This window comes from Amia ocellicauda, chromosome 18, assembly GCF_036373705.1.
Source record: "Amia ocellicauda isolate fAmiCal2 chromosome 18, fAmiCal2.hap1, whole genome shotgun sequence".
Classification (NCBI taxonomy): domain Eukaryota; kingdom Metazoa; phylum Chordata; class Actinopteri; order Amiiformes; family Amiidae; genus Amia; species Amia ocellicauda.
The window spans coordinates 20,199,001-20,222,368 of NC_089867.1; the positions used below are offsets into that span (position 1 = coordinate 20,199,001).

General features: G+C 36.4%; 2 protein-coding genes across 4 annotated transcripts in view; both read left to right on the plus strand.

Moving 5' to 3' along the window:
• Window positions 1-3,442: 3,442 nt before the first annotated feature.
• On the plus strand, window positions 3,443-16,071 carry LOC136714054 (tumor necrosis factor receptor superfamily member 14). 3 transcript variants are annotated; one of them, XM_066691361.1, is made up of 9 exons: window positions 3,443-3,551; window positions 8,612-8,704; window positions 9,381-9,483; window positions 9,974-10,099; window positions 11,136-11,291; window positions 11,606-11,690; window positions 11,877-12,058; window positions 12,461-12,520; window positions 12,731-16,071. In XM_066691361.1, the coding sequence occupies exons 2-8, from the start codon at window positions 8,651-8,653 to the stop codon at window positions 12,475-12,477; spliced, it is 723 nt and encodes a 240-aa protein (XP_066547458.1). In that variant the 5' UTR covers window positions 3,443-3,551; window positions 8,612-8,650; the 3' UTR covers window positions 12,478-12,520; window positions 12,731-16,071. The 3 variants fall into 3 exon arrangements, with proteins under 3 accessions (XP_066547458.1, XP_066547457.1, XP_066547459.1); XM_066691360.1 differs by having other exon boundaries at window positions 12,461-16,071; XM_066691362.1 differs by having other exon boundaries at window positions 3,446-3,551; window positions 8,648-8,704; window positions 12,461-16,071.
• Window positions 16,072-18,772: 2,701 nt separating this feature from the next.
• LOC136714055 (tumor necrosis factor receptor superfamily member 14) overlaps window positions 18,773-23,368 on the plus strand; it is a 42,548-nt gene continuing 37,952 nt past the window's right edge. Inside the window, exons 1-2 of the mRNA XM_066691365.1 lie at window positions 18,773-18,853; window positions 19,285-19,387. Coding sequence (XP_066547462.1) covers window positions 18,821-18,853; window positions 19,285-19,387 — 136 coding nt within the window. The 5' untranslated portion in view covers window positions 18,773-18,820. The remainder of the gene's footprint in view (window positions 18,854-19,284; window positions 19,388-23,368) is intronic.

The window sequence follows — 23,368 nt, forward strand, 5'->3', positions numbered from 1 at the left end:
GACCTTGGTTGGAACAAAAACCAGCAGTGTAGCGGATCCCCCAGAACTAGGGTTGGGAACCACTGGCCTTAGGGATCTTCTACTGGACCTTCTGAAAAATATATTGTCTGTTTTGTGTATCTAAATGGGATTTTTTTACCATTTAAGGATCATATCGGACTGACACTGTGTGTGAGGGCTGTCCTGCCAACACATTTTCAGACGGCTTTTTAATTGCATGCCAACGCCACACAGAGTAAGGTTCCTTTTACTCTTGCTTTTTTTAATTGAGATTTAGGTTTAAGAAAAAGTAATGGCTAAAGAAATGTCCATGTATGCATTAAAAAAAAATCTCATAGTAGAGTGTTTATCACATTTTATGGAGTTTTATACATTTTCTGTATCAGCCTCTCTCTTATCTTATAGCTGTGAATTTCTGGGGCGAATAACGGAGAAACATGGAACCCCTTCATCTGACGCGGAGTGTGAAAAGAATCCCGTCCCTATTGGTCTGATTGTTGGCATCACAGTTGGGATAGTGATTCTAGCAGGAGGAATAGTGGCATTTGTTTTATACAGAAAATTAAAGCTGTCCTATATATAATATTGTATTTATGAATTTGCATTTATTCTGCATATGATAAAATGTATAGTCTTAATTGCATATTATATAATTAATCAAATATTGTATTACTGCATACTACACAGGCCAAGCATTTAGATTATACTGTACAGGAAACTGTTCTGATCTTCGGCATGAAAGTATTTTTTACTAATGAAGCACAACGTTAAAATAAATACAGTAGCTGTCCAACATTTGACTTTGATATTGACATCTGAAATTAAATGAATTAACATTGAAGCCCATGGGATCTGTTTTAGTCTGATCTAATGTATAAGCCATGTGAAACTAGGTAAATCCACAGGTATCTAACTTATTATAACAACTTATTTAACTTTGTCTAAATGTCAAGAAACCATAGATGTAATTATAGCTATATAACTGATAGACAGATTTGGGAAGCTGCAGGGCTGTCTGTAGCAAAGATGCTGTATGAGACAGGAATGGAGACGACACCTCTCAGAGGAATCATCCTCCAGACTGGACATAGACCAATCAGAAATGGGGATTTACTGATTTCTAAATATCAACTTTGTATTACTTGCATTGCTGTGAAAAAAGCTTTCTGTAGGAGTTATTCATGTTCTCAGAAGTGAGTCCTTTCATAAACCTCATATTACAAATCAGAAATAACTTTGATACAACACTGCTGGACAAAAACTGAAATTATGAAGACTTGTGATTTGAAAAATGTATTATGCCTTGAACTGCACTGTATTATTGCACTTTGTATTGCTCCTATGTTTTGTAAGTCGCCCTGGACAAGGGCGTCTGCTAAGAAATAAATAATAATAAAATAAATTGGGTCTTTTATTCACTCTTAGACCTTAAATAACTTAATATTTTATTGCACTGTGCACTGCTCATATGACTTGAAAATATAGGGCATTGAAGAGGAGTATTCACTGCAGTTATACCAAGGAAAGATTTGAAATCAAGCAAGATTCTTCCATTCAGAGAGAGGATTTTAGTTGTGCTTTACTTTAAAATAACCACATGAAGTGTTAAATGCACTACCCTAAGTAAAGCATCAGTGCCTTGCAATTATCTCACATTATTAATATATTTAGGTTATATGTTGTATTTGGACACTAAACCTTTCCTTAGCAGAACAGAAGCATTGAGGGCAGAACAATACATTACCCTAGAGAAATTGTTCATGTGCACATTATTGTTCTTAAACTGAGACACTATTTGGCAATGTAGCAGCATTGGGCATAGCAGATACCAAATCGTTTTGCATTTTAAATTGAATCTTGGCAGCCTGTTTGTTCAAAAACAAAACATCTTTTGTAGTCTTGCCTTGTTCATTAGGTCATACAGTGTCACGAGGAGGCTGCCAGAGGTAGAGAACCCAGGCGCAGAGCGAGAGGAAGGACAATATTGTAGGACAATAGCTGGCAAACGCAGTGTAAATGAAATCCAAAAGTCAGGGTCGAAGAATCAGGCAAAAGGTCTGGGATTGGGGCGAACAGTAAAAGATAGTTAAGTGGTGATGGTCAAAAATGAGAAAAGCTAAGGTCAATCACGAAGTAGACTAAAACAGTAGACTAATGCTCAGAACTGCAACAGAATGTATACAAGACTTCACTAAGGGTAAGAAGAAAATTGATATTTATAGCAGGGAGGGTGAGAATGGGAATAAGGGTCAGGTGCAGTGAGGGTTGTAATAGATTGGACTGATGATTCAATAATGAGGTGGATGGGAAGCTAAAGGAGAGAATAAATCAGAAACTGGGATTAGAGTGCCATCTGGTGGTGACTACCAGCTACCACATAAACCAACCGTTTGTCTTTCTTAAATACAAATAAATAATCAATTTAGATAAAGCATACAATACATATCTTAGGGTCACAAAAACTTCAGTTATGTTTCTGCTTTCTGTAAAATTTGAAATAATATAGGGCAAAAACAGCCCACCGCCACAAGCAATGTCATTTATGAATAGTATAACCACTAATGTTTTAATGAGTACCTTGATTCAAGTGGTATTTGTAGTTCACACTAATTGGGTAAGAGCTAGTGCATCTTATTTTTAAGGAGTATATAAGCAAGCATAATTGCATTTTGGTTGCACTAATACAAATTTAGAGAATAGCAGGTGTTTAGTCTCTTTATACATAAGAAAATAACCAGGGAGATTATCTGAAATACCCATTTCCTCATTATTATTCCAGTGTTTCTGGTTTTGCATGGTTTTCATTAAATATAATTCTGTGCTTTTTGTTTAACTGGGGGGTTTCTATTCTGAAAGAAAAACTAAAACTGAAGTACCCAAGTATTGTCATCGCATATAGAAATATAACGTTATAGTAAAACAAAGGCAAAGTCCATAAATGTTGCACCTGTGTATTGAAAAAATTCAACAAAAAAAATCTTTGGACATAAAGCAGTGGAAATAAAAACACAAGTCTACGTTTGTTTACCATGTTTGTACAGATAAAGTTTTATGATTTTTTATTATTTAACAATTCATGATTACTCCATGTTGCTTGCAAATCGATTAGCACATGGGAGAGACGTGAGGTATAACCAGGTTGGTGCATCTGGGATCGAGAGAAGCGGATATTTAAAGATAAAAACTATACTGTAGGAACACATGGGTGTATTCTACGATTCAAAATCAAACTTTGACCATAATCCTAATAAGCAGATGCCCCTATCGATGTATTCCGAACCAAAAACAACTGAATATGAAACTAATAATCCGATAATACCAAAATACTGTAAACAGGAATAATACTGTTGCAGTTTGGATACCACATTATCATTACATTTGTACCCACCACAATGCCTCACAGAAGTATTTTTATCATTGTGGTAGAGCGGCGATCACACCACTGACATGAGAAACCGAAAGTAGAGTTCCGGAGAGCAGCAGGTCGACTCTGGACAGTTTTACGGAAGACAACACAGACCGGCATTTACTAACTAAAACTCCGTTGAGAGGTACCGAGATGTTTTGTTTGTTTATCAGGGCTACGTGTGACGGCATATGGTATTGAGTTATGTTAACGTTATTGTCGTTCTTCTGTTTAGTTGAACAACTTCAGTTGAAGACGCGGCAACAATGTGAAACTATAAGGAAATACATACATTTTTCTTGGTTTTAGTGAACAATATGTTGTTTTATACATGTGAAATGCTTTAAATGGGTTTTATACTCACACAAAATATAAAACACTTAAATAAAACCAGTTGAAGACACTTTAAAATGTACGCTTTTCATAACCTCCTACACACATTCAAAGCAGAAGAGCATCTGACTTCTTATCAGAAACACCGTCATCGCAGCACGAAATGAGTGGAAGTGAAACACATGTACACCGTAAAAATGAAGGAAACAACAATTTTGATCGATCTAGAAAACTGAATTATTGACTACATACACCCACACACCCGAGCTGAGCGCACTTCTCATGTCATAAGTGCCGGAGCTGTGCTTTAGGTGCGGGAGTAGACAGTCAGATTGTGACGTGACCCGGGAAGCTACAATTTAAAACATTGTTAACAAATGCCACAGTGGGGCAGCACCCTGCCAAATACAGATACTTTTACTTTTGTAAAAGGGGCTATTAGTCAGCTCGTCCTGTTCTTTCTTTCACTCCTGGGATGTCTCTAGTTCTCAGACTGAGACTCTCTTGGCGAGCCAATTAACAAAAGAACACCTCACGTCATTACTGAACTATGGAAAGACAACAGGTTTTATTATTTTGTTTGTTTTTTCACTTTCTTATTTCTCTGTGTGAACAGAACAAAAACAACACGACATTTGTTCAACAAAGTTTTATGCCCCAGTTCAGTATATGAGAATTATTGTGTGTTGGTGTATTTAAAACCACTGAATCTCCAATTGTGGCACCAGGCTTTATAATGAGGATTGACTGCATTACACAAATGATTAATACAAGTTTAGTGACTGAACAAGTAACATCATTTATGTAATAGTATAATTTTGATATAGGCTTTGATATATATTTATTAGGGATTTGTTCTAATTTTTTAAACTATTATTCGCTTTCACTTTCAAAATGAATCAGCTACTTGGACCTTTAAAAGAGAAAACAATCCTATGATTTACACCAGTGTGTTGTACATAGTAGACTTCGGAAGACAGGTTAATTATTTCACAGTCTGTAACTTCAAGAGAAGCGAAGTTAAAAGAAAAGGACAGTGAGATTTACACTTTGCAAGAGCCACGGTATTTGAGGTCACAATGTCAGCTCAAATACAGAATTGCAGTGTGAAAATACAGAAACTATTGGAGATCAGATCAGCTATAAATTACAACTGTGAAACAAACGTCAACACTTAAAAAAATGTTTTCAACTAATAAATACATTGTTTTGGTGATTTTTGATATCTGTGAAATACAAATTGAGTCTGATGATGTAAAGTAGTTTTTCTGAAGACCCATATTATGAGGATTAATTTTATGTATGGCTGATGTTTGTGTCATTTACCATTGTGGAGATATGTGCACAAATATAGAGAGAGGAACAAACTGGCAAAGATAGTCAAGAGTGGACATGGTTAAAAGAAAGTGAAAACTTTGCTTCTCTATTAAAGTACAATGACAGCTGTTTTCAATCCGCATATTGTCTTGTGGTGTTTTCTCTACAAGTGAAGCTTATTATTGTGCATATTGGGCAGCAGTGTGGAGTTGTGATTAGGGCTCTTGCATTGTGGAGCAGAGGGCGTGGGCTCAATCAAGGTGGGGGATAATGCTGTAGTACCCTTGAGCAAAGTACTTTACCTGCATTGCTCCAGTGAAAAAAAACAAAGTCTCATTTACAGTTCAATGCAAAAAAAAAACATATACAATATATACACAAATATACAGACATAAAATACATACACATTTAAAAAAAAAAATCACATTTAATAACAAAAAGCTCTGAAAGCAGTCTTCTGAATCACCCCATAGACACCAGAGCATCCAACCTCAAGGTTCCTTGCAATCTATTCCATGTATAAGGTGCAATATAAATAAAGGCATACTTCCCTATGTGCATAGAAATTGCAGGTAACCAAAGTGTAATATAATTAGTTGACATTGTTTTATAACTAATACTTCGATGGGAAATTAATGAAAAAAAGAAATTGGAAGTTTTTGTTTTAGTGCTTTATACATGAACAGGACAATATGCTGCTCCCTTCTAGCATATAAAGAGTCCCAGTCTACCTTTAAATACAAAGAACAATGGTGAGTTTTAAAGTCAGAACTAGTAATAAACCTTAGTGCACTATGATATACAGCATCAAGGGGTTTAAGTGTAGATGCTGCTGCATTCATGTAAATAATGTCGCCATAGCAGCTTGAACAATTTTCTTCCTATTAATAGATGTTAAGCAGGCTTTGTTCCTGAAAAGAAACCCAATTTTGAACCTTAGTTTTCTTATCAACTCAGTTACATGAAAGACAACTTGTCATCGAGCCATATGCCAAGATATTTGAAATAATTAACTATTTCAACTATACCATTGAGATTACTAATTTCAAAATAATGTAGGTCTAAATTATGTGAACTAGAAAAGAGCATGCACTTTGTCTTCCTTGCATTAAACACAAACTTAAAATCAGAAAGTGTTTTCTGTAGTACTAAAAAATCGGATTTCAATTTTAAAAATGCTCAATAGTGGGAGCAATGGAATACAATATCATCAGCATATAAGTGATTTTTGGAGTGTTTATATTATCATTGATGTTATTTATATAAATGATGAACAATAATGGAGCTAATATTGAGCCTTGTGGAACCCTTTTTTGTAGCTCAAGAAAGTCAGATTTCATACCATCTACCCTGATGGCTTGGGTTCTTTCATGGAGATCATTACTGAACCACAAACAGACATCACAGCACAAACTTATCAAAGAAAACTCATTTAGCAAAATGGCATGGACATGGTCAGAAACAATGCTCAGGTAGGCCGTGGCATTTAAACGATGCCCAATTGACACTAAGGGGCCTAAAGTGTGCCAAGAAAACATCCCCCACACCATTACACCACCACCAGCAGCCTGCACAGTGGTAACAAGGCATGATGGATCCATGTTCTCATTCTGTTTACGCCAAATTCTGACTCTACCATCTGAATGTCTCCAGTCTTCAACTGTCCAATTTTGGTGAGCTTGTGCAAATTGTAGCCTCTTTTTCCTATTTGTAGTGGAGATGAGTGGTACCCGGTGGGGTCTTCTGCTGTTGTAGCCCATCCGCCTCAAGGTTGTACGTGTTGTGGCTTCACAAATGCTTTGCTGCATACCTCGGTTGTAACGAGTGCTTATTTCAGTCAAAGTTGCTCTTCTATCAGCTTGAATCAGTCGGCCCATTCTCCTCTGACCTCTAGCATCAACAAGGCATTTTCGCCCACAGGACTGCCGCATACTGGATGTTTTTCCCTTTTCACACCATTCTTTGTAAACCCTAGAAATGGTTGTGCGTGAAAATCCCAGTAACTGAGCAGATTGTGAAATACTCAGACCGGCCCGTCTGGCACCAACAACCATGCCACGCTCAAAATTGCTTAAATCACCTTTCTTTCCCATTCAGACATTCAGTTTGGAGTTCAGGAGATTGTCTTGACCAGGACCACACCCCTAAATGCATTGAAGCAACTGCCATGTGATTGGTTGGTTAGATAATTGCATTAATGAGAAATTGAACAGGTGTTCCTAATAATCCTTTAGGTGAGTGTATACACCTGTTCTGAAAGTCCCCAGAGTCTGCAACACCGTCAAGCAAGTGGCACCGCCAAGCAAGTGGCACCGCCAAGCAAGTGGCAGTGGCACCGCCAAACAAGTGGCACCATGATAACCAAGGAGCTCTCCAAACAGGTCAGGGACAAAGTTGTGGAGAAGTAGAGATCAGGGTTCCCATCCCACTGAGCACCAATAAATCCATTATTGAAAAATTGAAAGAATATGGCACCACAACAAACCTGCCAAGAGAGGGCAGCCCACCAAAACTCACAGACCAGGCAAGGACGGCATTAATCAGAGAGGCAACAAAGAGACCAAAGATAACCATGAAGGAGCTGCAAAGCTCCACAGCGGAGATTGAAGTATCTGTCTATAGGACCACTTTAAGCTGTACACTCTACAGAGCTGGGCTTTATGGAAGAGTGTCCAGAAAAAAAGCCTTTGCTTAAAGCAAACAAATTTGCTGTTTGCCAAAAGGCATATGGGAGACTCCACAAACATATGGAAGAAGGTACTCTGGTCAGATGAGACTAAAATTGAGCTTTTTGGCCATCAAGGCAAACGCTATGTCTGGTGCAAACCCAGCACCTCGCATCACCCCAAGAACACCATGCTGTGGCATCGTGCTGTGGGATGTTTTTCATCAGCAGGGACTAGGAAACTGGTCAGAATTGATGGAATGATGGATGGCGCTAATTACAGGGAAATTCTTGAGGGAAACCTGTTAGTCTTCCAGAGATTTGAGACTGGGACAGAGGTTCACTTTCCAGCAGGACAATGACCGTAAGCATACTGCTAAAGCAACACTCGTGTGGTTTAAGGGGAAACATTTAAATGTCTTGGAATGGCCTAGTCAAAGCCCAGACCTCAATCCAATTGCAAATCTGTGGTATGACTTTAAGATTGCTGTGCAACCAGTGGAACCCATCCAACTTGAATGAGCTGGAGCAGTTTTGCCTTGAAGAAGTATTGACTTTGGGGGGGTGAATAGTTATGCACGCTGAAGTTTTCTGTTTTTTTTCTTCAAAGTGGTAGCATGTTGTGTAAATCAAATGATGCAAACCCCCAAAATTTTTATTCCAGGTTGTAAGGCAACAAAATAGGAAAAATGCCAAGGGGGTGAATAATTTTTGCAAGGCACTGTACAGGTTGTTACTAAACATTTAACTACCACTCCATAGAAATTAAGAGCATGGAGTTCAAAGTCCAATGTATTCATGTTTTTATACATGTGGGGGGGGAGGGGGGAAAGGTAAATATCCTTTGTGTTGGATACCTGTCTGTTTGGATGTTTTGTGATTTCCACCAGATCTGTTACCCCCACTGTGTGCTCTGAGTTCCTCAGATCATGAAGAGAAGACCCTGGACAATGTCACTCGACATTAAAACCACATATTGGAAAGTAAGTTTGTTTTTGTTATTTAAATTTAACTATTAGCTGTTTGTGACTAATTTCATTTTATTTATTATATTGTTTGAGGAGGTTTAGTAGATGTTCTAAAAAGTAAAGTAAAACTTATTATATCACGATTATCCATTTTATGGAAGAGTGTGATTTAATTTTGTTTATTGTATTTTGCATCCTAAAACTGGTAGAATTATAATCAGTTGATTTGGTAGGAATTAAGTGCCATACAAATTGACCAGCTGTGTGAAAGAGAACATTTAATATACCAAGCTGAGAAAGCATAGTTTGTCAATTAATGATTAACATTTGAGACTGGACATTGAGTTTATAATATATATATATATATATATATATATATATATATATATATATATATATATATATATATATATATATATATATATATATTATAAACTCAAAGGTTCAATGATTTTACATTATTTAAAATGTACTCAAGATTCAGGTTTCTGCAATGTAATGATTCCAAAACTCAAAGTAATTATCAGTATCTTTCTACAACTGTCAGTATTTTGTATTTTTTTGAATGTATGGAACAGTGTAACTTTTTGAATCCCAAAACCTCTGCATTTTTTTAAAGTTCATGTTATGACAAACTGGATGCATTTCATACTAAAAATAAGTTATTTGTATCTAATTTCTTTATTTTCAGATAAAGACAATACTGTTCCTGCTCTTTCTATGTAAACTGTGCAGTGGGTGTGGCCGTGCAGAATACAGTATAAATGGAGAGTGCTGTCCTATGTGCCCCCCAGGTAAATGGAAGGAAGCCAGGCATGTGTGGGGAATGGAGTGGAGGTCGAGTGAACATAATTGTGAATTTATTTAGACTGCAGTAAGTGTGCAGTCTTAAATTTATATATTAAGTTATGGAAGCATATTTTGTCCTTTTTAAATCTCTTAATGTTGTAAGTGAAGTTCCACCCTAGTTGTGGAGAGCAGCAGGCTCTTCTACATTTCGGACATCTGAGCTCTCTGTAAGTGAACTGTTTGAGGCCTAGACCAAATCACAGCTGTGAATCTTAGTTATTGCTCTTAATTGGTCACAGTTGCCATTTGATGCAACACTTCGTGATGACTGATTGATGGCTTACAGATACTGTATCTATTGTGCTTGTCTTTCTAAACTTCAGTCAATCTTGGTGGCCTGTTCTTTCCATGTCAGTCGTGCTGTACAGTGTTTGTTGTCATGTCAGTGCAGTGTGTTGTTCTGACTGGACTGGTCATCTTAATCCTCATCACTAGGCAGTAGAGTTCACCGCCACTGTACAGACTTCTCCAGCACCTCCTGTGTACCTTGTGGTGATGAAACCTTCACTGACCAGCCTAATGGGTTAGATAAATGCCGGGTGTGTAGTGTCTGTGATGCAGGTGAGTATACTACTACAATGTGTGAAGAGATGTTGTCCTGATGGATGCTGAAGAATCGCATTTCTGTTGTAGTGTCCTATAATAGTTGTTTCAGACTGTAAGAAATAACCACACCCTATTACAACCCTCGTATTTATAACCCACACTTTCCATTACTATATTATGGCCTTTGATCTGCACCAATCAGCACCCACTTACACTTCACCAAACATATCAGGTAACTGCATACACATAGCCTTACTGATATACACCCTATGACTACAGGGTTAGAGATAGACGTAGTATGGGGGTGGGGAGTTTTCGGTTTTTAGCTCATTTCTTTCGCTGTACCGAAAGGAGGGACTGAAGAGTTGCATTTCTTTCCCTGTATGTCTGAGTGAACAAGGTCACGGTCTTACTGTGCTACAGTACTGTGCTATAGTTCAACCCTGATACCTAGAAGAACAGGGTCTGATAAGAACTAGTTTTCACCAGTAATTTGGGCTTGATACATCGTACAATCCCCCCTTTATATTAAACAATTACGTATGCCTTAATTTTCCCCGGTTTAGCCATATATGGGATTTCCAGTTGTCTGGCAGAAACCGAACTACCACTCATCATGGGACAGACATGTGGGCATTATGATCTTTCTCTCCCGTCTGGTCTGCATAAAAGTGCCTGTAGTTTGTAACTTCTCTATGACTGTTCTTGAGAATTTAACCTCTTCCATGCAGCTGCTGGTAATAAAAACTTTTTGATTTGGCGGTGCATCTCTCTGGATTTCTGCCACTCTTCAGATGCTGAATGAACTCCACCCACCCATGTTTGAAAAAATGTCCTGCAGTGAGATGTGCACACAGCTGTTAATTAAATGGTTGTGTGTTGATTATAGTCTTGGCAGGACAGTTGCTGCTGTGGTCACCTAGTTGCAGTGCTGAAATCCCCCTTGCAGACTGCCTTCTCCTGCTGTGAATCAATGTATGATTAGGATGTAGTAATATTGTACAGTTAGAATATTTACTATATGCAAGTATTTTCTTTAATTGTCCCACAGGACTGAGTTTAGAGACTCTGAGGCGCTGTACATCCTCCTCAGACACAGTGTGTACTTGTATGAAGGGACATTACTGTGAGGAGCCAAATCAAGGGGGCTGTAAAATGTGTGAGAAACACAGCACCTGTAACCCTGGACAGTTTATCAAACAGAAGGGTAAGATGCACTTTATGTTCATGTTCACTAGCATATTCAGACAGTAGAATAGAGCACTGTATTCTTTAATTAAACAGTTGTAAAGATGTCCAATTACATAAATCTATCAGAAGGATCCTGTTTGTCTGAAAAAATAGATCTGTTCATATTATTCAGGGCAACTTACAAAACATAAGAGCAATACAAAGTGCAAAAATACACTACAGTTCAATTGAAGAAGGTGGTCAAATATCCATAATTGCTGGAAATTGAACCCTCTGAAAAATATTAGTTTATTTTGTGTATGTTAATGGAATGTTTTATTTACTGTGAAGGATCCTATCGGACTGACACTGTGTGTGAGGGCTGCCCTGCCAACACATTTTCTGATGGCTTTATTTCATGCCAAAATCATACAGAGTATGTTTCCTTTTCCTCTTGCTTCTTTATTGAAAGTTTCTTTTAGAAAAATAACAATATGACTTAAAGTAACGTGTGAGAAATACAATATATTGTTTAGTAATATATTGTATAGTAGTATATTTCTCAAAATATTTTAATGCAGTTTTATTAATTTGATGTATCCACCTTGCTCTTATTTTAAAGCTGTGAATTCCTGGGACTAATAACAAGGAAACGTGGAACCCCTTCATCTGACGCGAAGTGTCAAGTGAGACCTGTTGCTGTGACACTTGGCATCATAGTGCCACTTGCAGTAGTAGTAGTAGTAGCAGTAGTAATAACATTATTTGTCCAATACAAGGGAAAAAAGCTGCCCTGTATGAAAGGTAAGATTCTATTCGTAAAATTATACTTGCACTGTATATTTATGATCTTTTATTTATATTCTTAATAGTGTATTACATTAAATATTATATTAATATATTTTGTATTATACAGACCTTTAAATTATATTTATTAAAGAAGCACAATTTTAAAATAAATAGCTGTCAACATTGTCAAAATCTGAAATAAATTAATAGTGAAGCCTATGGGACGGGATCTGTTCCCACAAGAATTTAAAAATAAATGGTTTATATAGTTAAAAAAGCTTTATGAGCATAGTTTAGGATGTCAGGATGTTCGTTGTTTAATCTGCTCTAATGCTTATGTCATGTGGAACTAAACAATCTACATCAAAACTACACAACCTGCCTTTTTTAATAAACATTTTTATTCATATTTTTCAGGTGAAAAAAATATGTAGAGACCTTCTGGAAGTTACCATTGAACCTGTGCAACTTGTGGAGGTAGGTGAGAAACAAACATCTAAAACTTTCTGTTAATACTTTTTATGTAAACTCTTAGCATTCTCTTAATGTTTTAATTTAATTAATGTCTATGTGTTTATCATTCATAAGAAGCATACATTGGAAATATTTCCCCTGTGCAATGATTTTTCTCTAGAATATAATTTGTGTTTGTGTGAAGTCAGATGTATTCATTTATTTTCTTTCTAGTCAGAATAAAATCCAGGTGTTTCATTGGACTGCAGGAGAGACATAACTCTTGCAATGAATACAAACTCTTCACCCAACAAACATCCTTTACCTGAAATGTGTGAGTCAGTGCAGCCCAGAAACCCCATATATGGATGGGCAAGGATATTCATATAATAGTATATTGAGTGTGGTGTTGAGTGTACAGAGAAGGGTGAAAACATGCACAAGTCACACTACAGCATGTTTAAATTTAATGTACACAAGCCTAACAATGAAATAGTTTCCCTTGCTTAATGTCACATAAATAAAGGGTTTGTCTACTGTTAGACTTGACTAGTAATTTAAAAATATGGTATCCATAGAGTTAACACTGAATAACTTTGTCTATAAATAGACTGCAGCAGGTTTAGACCTTTAACATTTTCATATTTTTATGATTGTTGTTTTTAAAAATGTATTTTAAAATGGGGAACAGTTTTTGTAAATTGGATCTTTTGCAATTTAGATTTGATTGTTTCATGGTTTGGGTTAATGCTGTCTTTTTGTTTTCTTTTAGAATGAAGTGTCACGGTTTTAATTTACTGGCTTGTGTTTTTGGCTGATTTTAATTTTATTTCACTCTATATACACCTTGTATTTGTTTTATACTTTGTTTCACTTGAAAGTGGCTTTTTTTATTATGTTTTGGGTAATGCTTTTGTAAATGGCAACAGATGCATCCAACAACTGTTAACACCTTGTTCTGAAGCAAGAAAAGAAACAACTTAACTGTCCCCAAAGTACTGTATAGTGTTGCATAGGTACAGTAACCGTCCTGTATATTTGTATATACTGGCATGAATTCAACAAACTTCAGTATGTAATCTTATTGCCAATCCTCACCTGTGCCACCTTGTGTGCTACGGGATCTTAATATTTTTGTCAGCTGATCCTATATATGGACAGGTCCCCTCAACACAATCCACAATGAGCTATAGAAGAAGGCTGCCAAGCAGGTGACAATGCACTGAACACGATGGACACTTCTGTGTTGATGAGGAATATTTTGGAACGTGCAGGTCGTTTTGGTGTTTCTATAGTATGATGAAAAGGGTTCAGCCGGCCCCCAACTGCACCAGCAGTGATCTGTACTATGTTAACAACCCACCCAGCCAGATTGGCTCTTAATAAAAAATAAGTCTCTCAAAAAATAAGTTGTCCATGCAAAACCTTATATTTAGAAATTGTATTTGAAAACTGAGAACTTCTGTAAGTGGTGATTGGGACACATTTCAACACCCACTCACTGAGTTTTTCCAGTATGTCAATGGAACATTCATGGAGAGACTTTATTAATAACTTAAATAGCTACTCCTAAATACAAATGCTCTCCTTCTAACTCCCTTTTTATCCCTGCCTATACAAACTGTCCTTGTGTTGAATACAATTTGTAATTTTGTTATGGACATAAGGAAAAATGATGAATTATAGTTTTATTTTGTTGTGGATTTTGTATTTAATTGATTTATTCCACTGCTTTTTTTTTTTTTGTATCCCCACCCCCAAACCAACCAAGCCCCTGATTGCTGCCCTATACCTGAGCCCTGTTACAAGGGAATCAGTTTAATCCAAATCCAAAGATCAGATGAAAGAAAGTTATTATTATTTCTTGGCAGATGCCCTTAACCAGGGCGACTTACAACATAAATTGAGGACAGCTCAACTTGCAGCTGCCACCACCATCATTGTGCCAATGACCGACTGGAGCATTGTGGGACTGATGGACTGGTGCTTCTGCAATACCGGTGGTGGTTAAATCCAGCTTGAGTCTGCAGACAGGACAGAGAGCAGTACTGAACTGAACATGGAGAAGCTATGTATTGCATTTTTGGCTGTGTGGTGAGAAAGGGGTGTGCATCAGTGATTGATTGCAGAATGAATGGGAACTGAATAATAAGTGTAACCTATATTGTTAGCTGTCATTCTCAGACCACGCCATCCTCACCCTTAATTTTTCCACTGCCCCAGACCTGCAGGCATGGGTACCCACAATTGACACAAGCAGGTATTTGATTTTCCTTACACCCAGTATCAGCAGTAAAACTAGAAGACAAATAGAAAAAGGAAAACACAAAAATCCACAATCCCAAGAACTCTATTAAAAGTACTAAAGTCTCATTCCTACTGTGCACAATACAGAAGGAGTCCATGAAAGTTTAGCTTCACTTAGGCTTCCCAGCTCTCCCTCTACACTGTATAATCATCCAAATCTGCAGTCTCCCAGGTAAGCTTAGTTTTCTCAGACAGTCAGTCTTTATCAACCTGTTTCCTGGCAGTAGGATAAATGACAACAAACACAGTGTCAGGGCTACAACATTACATGCTAATACATAATTTAATTAACCAAATTTTCTTTCTACACAAAAAACAATATTAAAAAACAAAGGGATACAATTTACACAATACAACCCACAATAGAATACATCCAGAGCCGGGCAGCCCTATACGCTCACTACGCAAGTTGCGTGGGGCCCCGCAAATTACGCAAGGGCCCTGCCTCCCCCTCGTGTCAAAGCGGGCATCAATGTTTACAACTTCGATGAGAGGATGAAGAGGAACTATCTTCTGGTCATGAAAAGAAAAACAAAACAAAAAAAAAAACACCATGATAGTGAATTGCAGCAATCAGGAAAACTTGTGTTCTCTCCTCTCCAAGTTTGTGTCGGCAAATAATAGTAACGTTAAGTTGATGTACTAGCTTGCCGTGCATCTCTCTCTAGTCTGTCTGTCTTACTAGCCTAGCTTGGCAGTGCATCTCTTGGTCTGTCTGTGTCTTGCTTGCTTGCCAGCCACTTCCAGGGCTGTGTTCTTTGACTTTGTGCCTGACAAAAGTGAGAGTGAAATACAACTATTTATTACATTTGAAAAATGCCAATGGGCAACGGTGTTTATCAACTGCAGCTCGGAAAAGAGAACCGCGTCGTGCATGAACATGCGTTCATATGCGCATACACGAGATGAAACTTGCGCTTTCCAGCAGCAGCCTCTGTGGGGACCAGTCCAGACAATGTATGGGTGTGATGGCACTCCTTATAGACGTACATAATTTTAAAACAAGACAGTGATCATCTAGTCTCTCAGTCAAGGTTTAGTTTATGTTTACATTGTATAGCCAAAGCTAATTGTATAATATTGTGAGGACTGGACTAATTACCAGACAGCAGAGCCAAAGTTTAGTATTATATTTTATTATTTTCTACATTTTTTGTATTTTGTACAATTTTGTATTTATGTTAATGTTACACATATTCACATATGTTCACATATTAAGATTATATAGAAAATATTCTATTCAATAAATATTGTTTGTTAATACCTCATTCTGTTCTGTATTTGTCTACTTATTCATAGACCAACAGATGGAGCAAACTGTTTTAAGGCAGGAGGATTGTAGTGGGAGTGTGACTGTGTGGCAATGCAAATGGTATTTCCTAGTATCACAAAAAAAAAACTCATAGAAATTTTGTTTCTGCTTTGTAAAACATACTAAAGGTAAGATTGCTGTAAGATTTTCAAACTTCTCTATTTAGTTTTTTAAATGTTGTTGAAGTGGAAGTGCTTGAATATCGCAGGTTTACAGTATGCCTACGCAAACAATTAATCTGAACACTAATGACAGAAAACACACTTTTCTGATGGTGACACTGTGTGTCCAAGTGCATCGGGCTCCTTTGAGTTTCAGGTGAGAGATTGAGGTGTTTGAATACAATCAGGAACTCAATTGCATACACCTACAAAGTCAAGTAAATTACAGTCCACTGAATTCAGTTAATCTGAGTTAACCTTAAGAAGTATTTCCATTATTTAAAAATTAAATGTTCAATATCCTCCTTTTTGAAGAACAGTGTTGTTAGAACACTGACTGTTCTACTTTCATGTCAGAGAAAACAGAGCAGACACTTCTGTATAGAATTTCCCTGCACAGATCAGGAAATATTTGATCAAATAATGGCTTCTTTCATTAGGAAGGAAATTTAAATCAACTGGTAGTTTTACAGGGAACAGTACATTTGTTCTTGACAAAAGGGAGGAAGAAAATTAAAAATGTTAAGTTAAATATTTATTTTTTTCTGGTTTACCGGCTTGTCTTCTGAATAATGGCCCACATTTGATATACAAAACAAAAATTGCAATAAAATCGCTCACACAGTACTACATGAAAATAATGATAAATCATATAATCTAAATTATTATATGACCAAAATATCCCACTGCCCAAAGCAGCCTAATTAGAAATTTAACCTGGATGTTTTAATTAGTACATTTGAATCAGGTATTTCACAGCAATTGAGTAAAGGTTAGGTTCTATTCTGAAACAAACAAAAAATACTTTCAAATACCAAATTGTCATCACTATACAAACACATTACAGTAAAACAAAGGCAAAGTAAGTCTATTTTAACTAATTTCTTGAAAAAGGCAACAAGAAATAACTGACACAAAGCAGTGGAAGTACAACAGCGAATCACGTTGGTATAGAGAATAATTTATAATCCAATTAATTTCCATTTTGTTATTGAATGTAGTCCTGCAATCCGATTAGCCTAGGAAGAGCTAAAGGAGGTTAGGTAAATGGGTTACACTTTATAATAAGGTGGTGTGATTCCTCATTAATTAATATATGAATACCACAGGATAAACACATGCATATCTCATGCACTTCATGTGAGTTCTGATGTTAATGTTTTATAAGAATCAGGTAATGAAAACAGAATGAAAAGGGAAAATACAGAAGTTAGCTAAACATGCAATACTGCAACTAGTTGATAGAAATTTGAAATACGTGTGATCACTGAGTGGGTTAATATTTACACCTTTTGTTACCTTAATCAGATGCTGCAGGTTTTTCTGGGCATTCTTTATTGGTAGGGTAAATATTAAAGACAATATTTTCGATTTAAAATACATATAACCCTAAACAATCTTGTTATTTTAATTGAAAGTGAAAGGTTTGCTGGGAGCTTCTCTATTACACTCCACAGTCAGCTGTTTCCATCAGCTCTACAAGCGAAGCTTATCACTGTGAATGTTGTTCAAAAGTTTCATTTTGTGAGAAGCAGTATTATTGGGTAAGATATGTTTTATTAAATAGAGCTTTAGTGATGATTGTAATTGAAAACTAGTTGTAAGACCTTTCGACTACATTTTAACCATAATTGTATACAGTCTCTTTTTAATTGCATATCATTCACTTGTACTTGAATGTATTTACACTCTGCATTTGAAAACAATGTTATTCTTTGATGTATTAAGTTTAATATTGTTAATTAAACTATACATATTTATTATTTCCAGAGTTTTATTTGAAACAGTGGATTTGTCTTACAGAAAACTAAAGACAGCAGTTGACTGAACTGAATGAAAGCAGGGGGGTTGTAAATATTTGACTGCCACCCCATGGAAATTGATTCATTCAAACTCCAAAACAATGTCTGATAATGTGTAGCTAGAACTATACTTTCAGCTTTTATGTTTTTATATGTAAACCAATTAGGCAAATATGTTGTGGACTTGTCAGTAATAATAATTTGTGATTTCCACCCCCTGTGTGCTTCAGATCATAAAGATCCACTCTCCTTCCTCCAGAGCCGCTCCTTCTCATCCCTGGCCCCTAAGTGGTGGAACGACCTGCCCACCGAAGTCAAAACAGCAGAGTCCTTGACCTCATTCCGGCGCTTACTCAAGACACATCTCTTCCGACAGCACTTGTAATATTAGTCCTCTATCCCTGCTAGACAGCACTTCAGCTTATTATGCTCCTCGCGTTCTTGATTGTTTTCCTCCTTGCTCCCTTTCCCGTTGCCCTCGTCTGTGACCCTACATCTTGACACCACTTAGCTTTCACCGTCCAGGATGTAGGAAGTCTCTTACTGTACTTGTGTAAATTGTAAATTGGAATTTGTAAAATATATTATTTTGAATTGCTGTTTTAGCTAATTTGTAATGATTGATGCCTTGTACTTCTCTGTATTTTTGCACTTTGTTTGCACTTATGTTGTAAGTCGCCTTGGATAAGGGCGTCTGCCAAGAAATAAAAAAATAATAATAATAAAGAGAAGACCCTGGACAATGACCCTGGACATTAAAACCATACATTGGACTGTAAGGAAAGTCGTAGTTTTTAATTGAATACTGTTAGCTATTTGTTATAAATTGTATTGTTATTAATTATTTTGTTCGGGAATTTTTAGTAAATCTTTCGAAGTAGAAAGGAAATACGAACATAAGAAGAATAGTATAAATAGTTTGAAAACATTAAATTTACTACCTCTACATTTATGCACTTCACATTTTCATTCATTCTGCACACTGGTTTACTTTAATATAACTTATAGCATGGGTATCTGTAGTATGAGTATGATTTAATGATTTTTATATATATATATATATATATATATATATATATATATATATATATATATATATATATATTCTATTTTGCATCCAGGTAACCTTATAGTTTATGAATTTGGTAGGAATATACAAACAGACAAACACTGTGATTTAATAATTGACATTTTATCCGTTTTCAGGTAAACACAATACTGTTCCTGCTCTTTCTATGTAAACTGTGCAGTGGGTGTGGCCGTGCAGAATACAGTTTAAATGGAGAGTGCTGTCCTATGTGCTCCGCAGGTAAATAGAAGGAAGCCAGGCCTGTGTGGGGAATGGAGCGGAGGTCAAGTAAAGAATTTGGGGTTTTGTTCAATTTAAACAATATTAATTTATTTAAACTGCAGTAAGATTAATAAAAGGGCGTCTGCTAATAAATAAATAATAATAAGAGTGCAGTCTATGCAATGTATATATTAAGCTATTGAAGTGTATTCTGTCCTTTATAAATCTGTCAATGTTGTGAGTGTGGTTTCACCCTAGTTGTGGAGAGCAGCAGGCTCTACTACATTTTCTATTATTTGAGCTCTCTGTTAGAGAACTGTCTGAGGCCTAGACCAAATCACAGCTGTGACCAACCTGTGAATCTTAGTTACTGAGCTTAATTGGTCACAGTTGCCATTTCATACAAGCACTTCTTGATGACCAATAGATGACTTACAGATATCTGTTTTGCCTGTCTGGACTGTCATCTTAATTCTCTTCACTAGGCAACCGAGTTAAACACAACTGTACAGAATTGTCCAGCACCACCTGTATACCGTGTGTTGATGAGACCTACACTGACCAGCCTAATGGGTTAGATAAATGCCGTCCATGCAGTATCTGTGATGCAGGTCAGTATACTATTACAGTGTGTGAAGAGATGTACTGATGGATGCTGAAAGAGCTCCACCCACCCATTTTGGTAGAGCAGTCTCAGTTTCCTGTAATGCAGTGAGATGAGCACACAGTTGTTAATGAACTCAGAGAGGGTGGTTGTGTGGTGATTATGGTCTTGGCAGGACTGTTGCTGCTGTGGTCTCATAGCTGCAGTGCTGAAAACCGCATTGCAGACTGCCTTCTCCTGCAGTGATACTGTGTGATTGGGATCTATTTGTACTGTACAGTAATATTTACTGAACATGAGCATTTTCAATTATCCCACAGGACTGGGTTTAGAGTCTCTGAGGCGCTGTATGTCCTCCTCAAACACAGTGTGTACTTGTATGAAGGGACATTACTGTGAGGAGTCAAATCAAGAGGGCTGTAAACTGTGTCAGAAACACAGCACCTGTAACCCTGGACAGTTTATCAAACAGAGCGGTAAGATGCACATTATGTTCATGTTCACTAGCACATTCAGACCGCAGAATAGTGCACTGTATTCTTTAGTTATACAGAAACTCTGCATGTCTAAAGACATAGATGCACAAGAAGGAACCTGTTTTTTGAGAACACATTTCTTCATGTAGAAGAATATAGTCAAATTGAGGAAATCTCCCCTCTATCATCTCATAACTGCTGGAAACTGAACCTTCTGAAAAATGTATTGTTGTCTGTTTTGATTGTTTACTATTAAGGATCCTATCGGACTGACACTGTGTGTGAGGGCTGCCCTGCCAACACATTTTCAGATGGCATTTCTATTTCTTGCCAACGCCACACAGAGTAGGTTTCCTTTTCCTCTTGCTTCTTTATTGAAGGTTTGTGTTTAAGAAAAAGAACATCACTTATTAATTAATCAATTTCCATGTATGTATGTGAAAAGATTAATGTAGTAGTATATTGTTTCAATTACATTGTATGCAGCTTTTTAACTTCATATATCAGTCTTGCTTTTATTTTAAAGCTGTGAATTACTAGGGCGAATAACAAGGAAAAGTGGAACCTCTTCATCTGACGCGCAGTGTGAAAAGAAACCCGTCCCTATTGGTCTGATAATTGGCATCACAGTGTCACTAGTGATTCTAGTAGGAGGAGTAGTGGCATTTGTCCAATACAGAAAAGATGTGCTGCTGTGTATACAAGGTAAGATTGTTTTGGTAAAATTGTAATATGCTGTTTGTTCTTAAAATGATTTATATTTTTAATTGCATATTACACAATTAATTAAATATTGTATTAACATATTATATGATCCAAGCTTTGTATTTATTCTGCACAAGAAAACTGTTATGATCTTTAGCATGAAAGTATATTTACCAATTAAACACAATGTTAAAATAAATAGATGTTCATCAATATTTGAAATGGATTAACATTGTATATGGGACAGGTGTGGTTCTCACAAAAATGTAAAAAACAAATGCATTTCAAATTATATATGTTATAAAAAGGGTTTTATCAGGATGTATGTGATGTACTGTAGCTCCCACTGTAATACTAGGAGTAAATTTAAATAACTCCATATTCGATGATAAAGAAGGTGATATTATAAACATAACATTTTTTAATTGTTTTGAACAGAGAACACAGACAGAAGATGTTGTTTCCAAGGTTTGCCATAATGTTCCTGAGGACACCGGTGGTAAACCATTAACTTTATTCTGACAAACAAACAATACGCTTTTTTCGTGTATTGATATTTAATCCATACATACTGCTGTTTAAAAACAAATGCAATTCCTGTCTATGCTTTACAATAGAAACACTCTCTGTACTGTGCTGTTAAAACATATATAGTTTGTACTGTTTATACCATGTTTGTGTTTTGCAGTTGTATATAGCAGCACAGTGATTCTTGGAGATTCACAGACATGCTTTTTGTACAGAGGAACTGGGACTGGGCATCAAGTGCTGATAGACACATACTGGAGTGTATAGACTGTTAGTGTATATTTTCCAGGTTTAGTATGCTATGAAGAGGATAACATTCATAAAGTTACCTAGAAAATAATTGTAAGTCCCTAAACAACCTGGAGCATTTTCCCAAGGAATAACTATACATTCAGCACAACATTATGGGCTTGATTTTCCAAAGCAGGTCAAAGATTTCCTCATGAGTAGGACCAGCACTTTTAACACTGACATTTAGCAGTTCAAATTAAGATACTTTATGCTGGCCGATACACCATTTACATCAATTTTGAGTGAGTATATAAAGAGTAAGTGTATTTTACAGTAGCTATAATAAGGATTCAGATTAGTTATCCAGGAAGTCAAGATAATCCAATGATGTGAACTCCCCCAAGTCAGTCTCTACAAGTTTATTGTGTTTTCACTATTTATATGGAAGCTTATTAGCACCACAGATACAAAAATATGATTGTGTCATTTCACTATAATTATTGCATTAATATGAGAAGTTTGCTTTGAGATTCAGATCATTCTATAGGAGGATCAACATGATTTTTTTTAGTGGCAGGGGGTTATACTTGCTTCAGTATAATGATATGGACTTGGAATTAAACACAATGAGAAACTATGCATTTGATTCCATTTAAATGGTTAAATATTTTTTTTGTAATTATATTTGTAATCCTTACTGTACATATGCCTACAATCTACTTACTACATGTTTTAAAATAATGCAATATTATCTCTTATTAAAACTATAATTATTGTGAATAACACAATATTATCTCATATTAACGCAATATTTTTTTTCTGAGAGCTTATAAGCTTCTGTACTTTTCTGTTATACATATTCCTACCAAGTTATGTTTGTACTGAAATTGATTAATTTTTGTATGACATACTTTTAAAAAATACTATGAATTTCAGTATGTGATTTTATTGCCTCTGCAATCCTCACCTCTGCCACCATGTGTGTGACGGGATCTTCATATACTGGACTTGCCTGTGTTGAGGGACATTGCAGGTTTAGTCATCTGATCCTACATGTGGAACAGCTCCCCTCAGCACAACCAACAATGATAATGATGTCACTCTTTGCACTCCTAGCTCAGCCCTTATCACAGGGAGGAGCACTGGTAAAAGTCCTGCTCTTGATGGAATATGAGCTATAGAAGAAGACTGCCAAGCAGGTGACAATGAACTGAACATGATGGACACCCTCTGTTGATGAGGAATATTTTGGAAAAGATCAGCCAGACCATAACTACAGCAGTAGTGTTGTAACCAAGATTAGTATTCCCTTACAGTGTGGACAGCTGATTTATCTGTTGATTTCAGATGGACTTGTGATATAGAGGCTCAGCTGTGTGACTGGGGTCAAGGTGACGTCACAAACTGACCTGCTGGCAGAGACAGATTTGGGAAGCTGCAGTGCTGTCTGTAACA